General features: G+C 43.1%; 1 protein-coding gene across 1 annotated transcript; it reads left to right on the top strand.

Annotated features, from left to right (window-relative positions):
* Positions 1-2,479: 2,479 nt before the first annotated feature.
* LOC127345756 (glutathione transferase GST 23-like) lies at positions 2,480-3,627 on the top strand. The gene is made up of 2 exons (XM_051372282.2): positions 2,480-2,819; positions 3,250-3,627. Exons 1-2 carry the CDS (start codon positions 2,502-2,504, stop codon positions 3,625-3,627), a joined length of 696 nt encoding a protein of 231 aa, XP_051228242.1. The 5' UTR covers positions 2,480-2,501.
* Positions 3,628-3,876: the final 249 nt, after the last annotated feature.

Genomic DNA, 3,876 nt, shown 5'->3' on the forward strand with positions numbered 1-3,876 from the left:
TTCTCTGTTTGTTGGACTTGTAGCAGTGGTTATGTAATTTAAAGCAAACGTCTGCATTTGGAATAAAGTGCAAGTTTTTTTTTCGAAATGGGGATAAAACCTCGGCTTATGCATCGTGATGATGCACACGGCATTTTATTAATAAGTCTCAAATTCAGTAGTTATTACAACCCAAGCATCGTCAAGAATTGATACAAATATCAACCAACGAAAGAAACAAAGCATACTATCACTACACATCATTGTAGCCGCCTAGCATGTCGCTACCCCTCCGGCGAAAGGAGGTCCCATAGCTGAACCCAATGTGCCACAATATGGATAACCGCAAAAAGTGAAATAATAATTTTTTGTAAAGATAATATCATTTCACACCCTCCATATAGACCAACATAAAGGAGAGACCCCAATTCGAATTATTGCCTTAGACTGTCTACTCCATTATTCGGATTATTCGGAATAAAGTGCAAGTACTCCCATGGTAATCAGAAATCTTACATTTCACAACAAGGAAAGAGAGGTGCAAGTACTCCCGTGGTATTCAGAATTGAACCATTTTTCGGTTGCCTCAGCACTCAAAACCGCATATGGACCATCGACCGGCAACAAAAACATGGGTGGCCAAATTATGGTCTATGCCCCCTTTGTAAGAAAAGCACAGAATCGGTCTTCCACCTATTCGTCCAGTGTAGGTACTACGTTCGTTTTTGGAACTGCATTCAATAATGGTTGCGTACCCCCGATATACAACTGAACCAATTGGGTGGTCTCTCTATTGAGTTTTGGTGGCGAAACATGATGAGTGCTCACATGCCTAACAGCAAAGCCGTCGTCTCTCTCACTCTCCTTGTCACTTGGAAGATTTGGAATGGGACCACCGTAAGGGTCTTGAAAATAAGGCATATGCCACCTTTAATTCTCCTTGAAAAAATAAAAAGGGAACCCCGCTTTTGGGTTACTGCAGGTGCAAAGCGTTTGGGCCAAATCATGCCGGGACAGTACTCTCGCTTTGTCTTTTATTTGGTCCGGACTATCTTATCATAACTCTTCTACTTAATTAATATATCGGGGCAAGGTACATGTAGAGTCATGCGGAAGCGAGTATGATATGATCCAATGAAAAGGCAATTTACTAGTATTGTACTCGGATTGAAGTTTACTTTGACTTCGTGACAATTGACAAAAACTTATCGAGTATCACTTACTTCTTCCTCTTCGGTTCCCAAGCTGATCACTAGACACATGCCAAGTTAGGTTTCAAATTTAGGGTTCAAGGGTGGCTCATGTTGCTCGAATTGTTGACAAGCAATGCCACGTCTTTGCTCGATTTGTTGACAAGCAACACAAGTAGATCGTGTAGAATAGGTTACAATAGTGGTTACGTGCCGCAGGAGACATGCATACCCTCTCTTTAGTACTCCCTCTGATTCATAATAAGTGTCGGAATTTTAACACTTACTATGGATCAGAGGGAGTACCATATTATCGGTTTGACTTGAGTTTCACTTGCATATAAGTCATGTCAGACAAAGACATTTGTTGTTAAAAATAGTAATATTGATTTAGGTAGGATCCAAAACGATATGGCACCTACTTGGACAGAAGTCAAGAAAGTGAAGCCTAGTCAAGGTATAAAGTCCATGACAGTAACCTTGTCGGCATTTCAAAAAAGAGACAAGATCAAAGATGAAGGCCCAACGAAAAACGCTTAGAAACATAGAGTTTATGCATTTCATTTAACAAAACTATACAAAAATATTTATATAACATCTCGTGTAAAGGAAATTCTGATTAATATTTGGGCGTACCTATAAAAGAAAAATAAATAAGTAAGTAATTTATTGTGATACATATTTATCAAAATTACGCTCCTAGGCACGTTCCGATTATGAAGTTAGTACCAAAATAATACCATAAAATAGGGGAAATGATAAGTATCTGAAACCGAAGCATTAAAAAAGTCACGAAAGAGAGAACCATTTTAGAACATTAATGCGCCATTTCAAATTTTCTAGCTAATGCTTCGCTTCTCTTATTGTGATTGTAGAAAACGATCAAACACATCTAGATCAATCAAAATTATTAGTACCTTCCATTCAACATTTATTGTTTGCAATCTGGTTTATGATTACTCAGGAATTTAAGCTTTTATGCTTATTTTCTCCACTCTTGTCGTCTATAGTTGCCGCATTGACGGCGAGCAAGTAGTTATATTTGATGTGTGTCCCAAATAAATGATGCGAACGCCTTCTTTTGGTTGTACATCTTGGCACATTATCACTAGGCATGTTTAGAGCTGCGAAGCTTCCAGTGGCTTTCAGCCGTGGAAAACATGCCATAAGGTTTGACCAGAAGCTGCTCTGAATTTTCTTGCAGACGTGCGCACGACTGCACGAGGACGAAACATAACATTCAGTTTAGTTCTTTCGCGTGGTGATCAAAGCGGCTGAAGCTTTATATCTCAAAGAAATCAGTGAGACACCAAACCAAGCAAAGCACTGGTGATGATGTCCGAGCCGGTGAAGCTCTTCGGCTGCTTCGGCAGCCCAGTGGTGCACCGCGCCGAGCTGGCGCTGCGGCTGAAGGGGGTTCCCTACGAGCTCATCACTGAAGACCTCAACAACAAGAGCGAGCTGCTCCTGAAGCACAACCCCGTCCACCAGAAGGTGCCCGTGCTCCTCCACGGCGACCGGCCGGCCATCTGCGAGTCGCTCGTCATCGTTGAGTACGTTGACGAGGCATTTGATGGGCCGCCGCTCATGCCGGCCGACCCTCTCGCTCGCGCCGCTGTCCGGTTCTGGGCCAGCTTCATGGACAAGGAGGTAGGTGAACTGACACATATATCTTAGAAGTCGTTTGGTATTCATCATTTGGACCTGGAATCCTGGAATTCATTTTGAAATTCCATAGGTGGGCTGTTTGGTTGCCACAAAATTGGGCCGTCATTTCATTTAGGAAATCCAGCAAAATAACGTCATGGGTAAACACAATTCCAAGATGAGACCTGTCATTTGTGTTTCTCTATGGAAGCTATTTACAAATTCAATATTGAATTCTGCTGTCATTTGCAATTCCTGTGGCAACCAAACAAGTGTTCATTTCTAGAATTACAATGTAAATGAAATGAATACATGTCAAAATGCTATAAACGAAATAAAAGCCTGGCTTCCAAACGACTTCTTACAGGAATTGGGTTAGCTCGATCGGTAACCAAATTTCAGATTTTCACTCTGTTTTGCTATGCCTACACAGCTCAGGGAGTCCATGTGGATGGCGCTGTGGACGGACGGCGAGGAGCAGGCCGGTGCCATCAGTGCGGCGAAGGCGAACCGGACGCTCATCGAGGGGCAGCTGCCGGAGGGGATGAGGTTCTTCGGAGGCGACACCATCGGGTTCCTCGACATTGCCGTTAGCGGGATTGCGCACTGGATGGAGATCTTCGAAGAAATTGCTGGGGTGCGGCTGCTGACAGAGGAGGAGCACCCGACACTGTACCGGTGGGCGAGGGAGTACACGGCGAATCAGACCGTGTGGCTGTGCCTGTCGGACAGGGACCGCCTGCTTGCCGCCTTGGCGCCGAGCAGGGAGATCTTCGTGGCCATTGCCAAGACGATGTCCGCACAGAAATAGTATGTTGGATCTGCAACAGTTGATATGTAGTTGCAGGTGATCATCTGTGCTTGGAATATAAAGCTGATATACACTGCAATGAGGGAGTAAGCATGATCTCACATTCTCACTAATATTGTCTAACAAAAAAACATGACTTCTATATTTAAGGATGACTTAGAAATACTACATCGGTTCGTTACAACCTAGTTGTGACTCATAGGCAAGCACAAATCCTGAAAAATATTTAACAGTGTCGATATTTTTTCT

This window comes from Lolium perenne, chromosome 3, assembly GCF_019359855.2.
Source record: "Lolium perenne isolate Kyuss_39 chromosome 3, Kyuss_2.0, whole genome shotgun sequence".
Classification (NCBI taxonomy): domain Eukaryota; kingdom Viridiplantae; phylum Streptophyta; class Magnoliopsida; order Poales; family Poaceae; genus Lolium; species Lolium perenne.

What these genes read in the sequence shown, in the direction of transcription:
- LOC127345756 (XM_051372282.2), top strand. Translation starts at nt 2,502, where the DNA reads ATGATGTCCGAGCCGGTGAAGCTCTTCGGCTGCTTCGGCAGCCCAGTG. An exon ending in CCAGCTTCATGGACAAGGAG is followed by an intron (nt 2,820 to 3,249) that starts GTAGGTGAACTG and finishes ATGCCTACACAG; the next exon opens with CTCAGGGAGTCCATGTGGAT.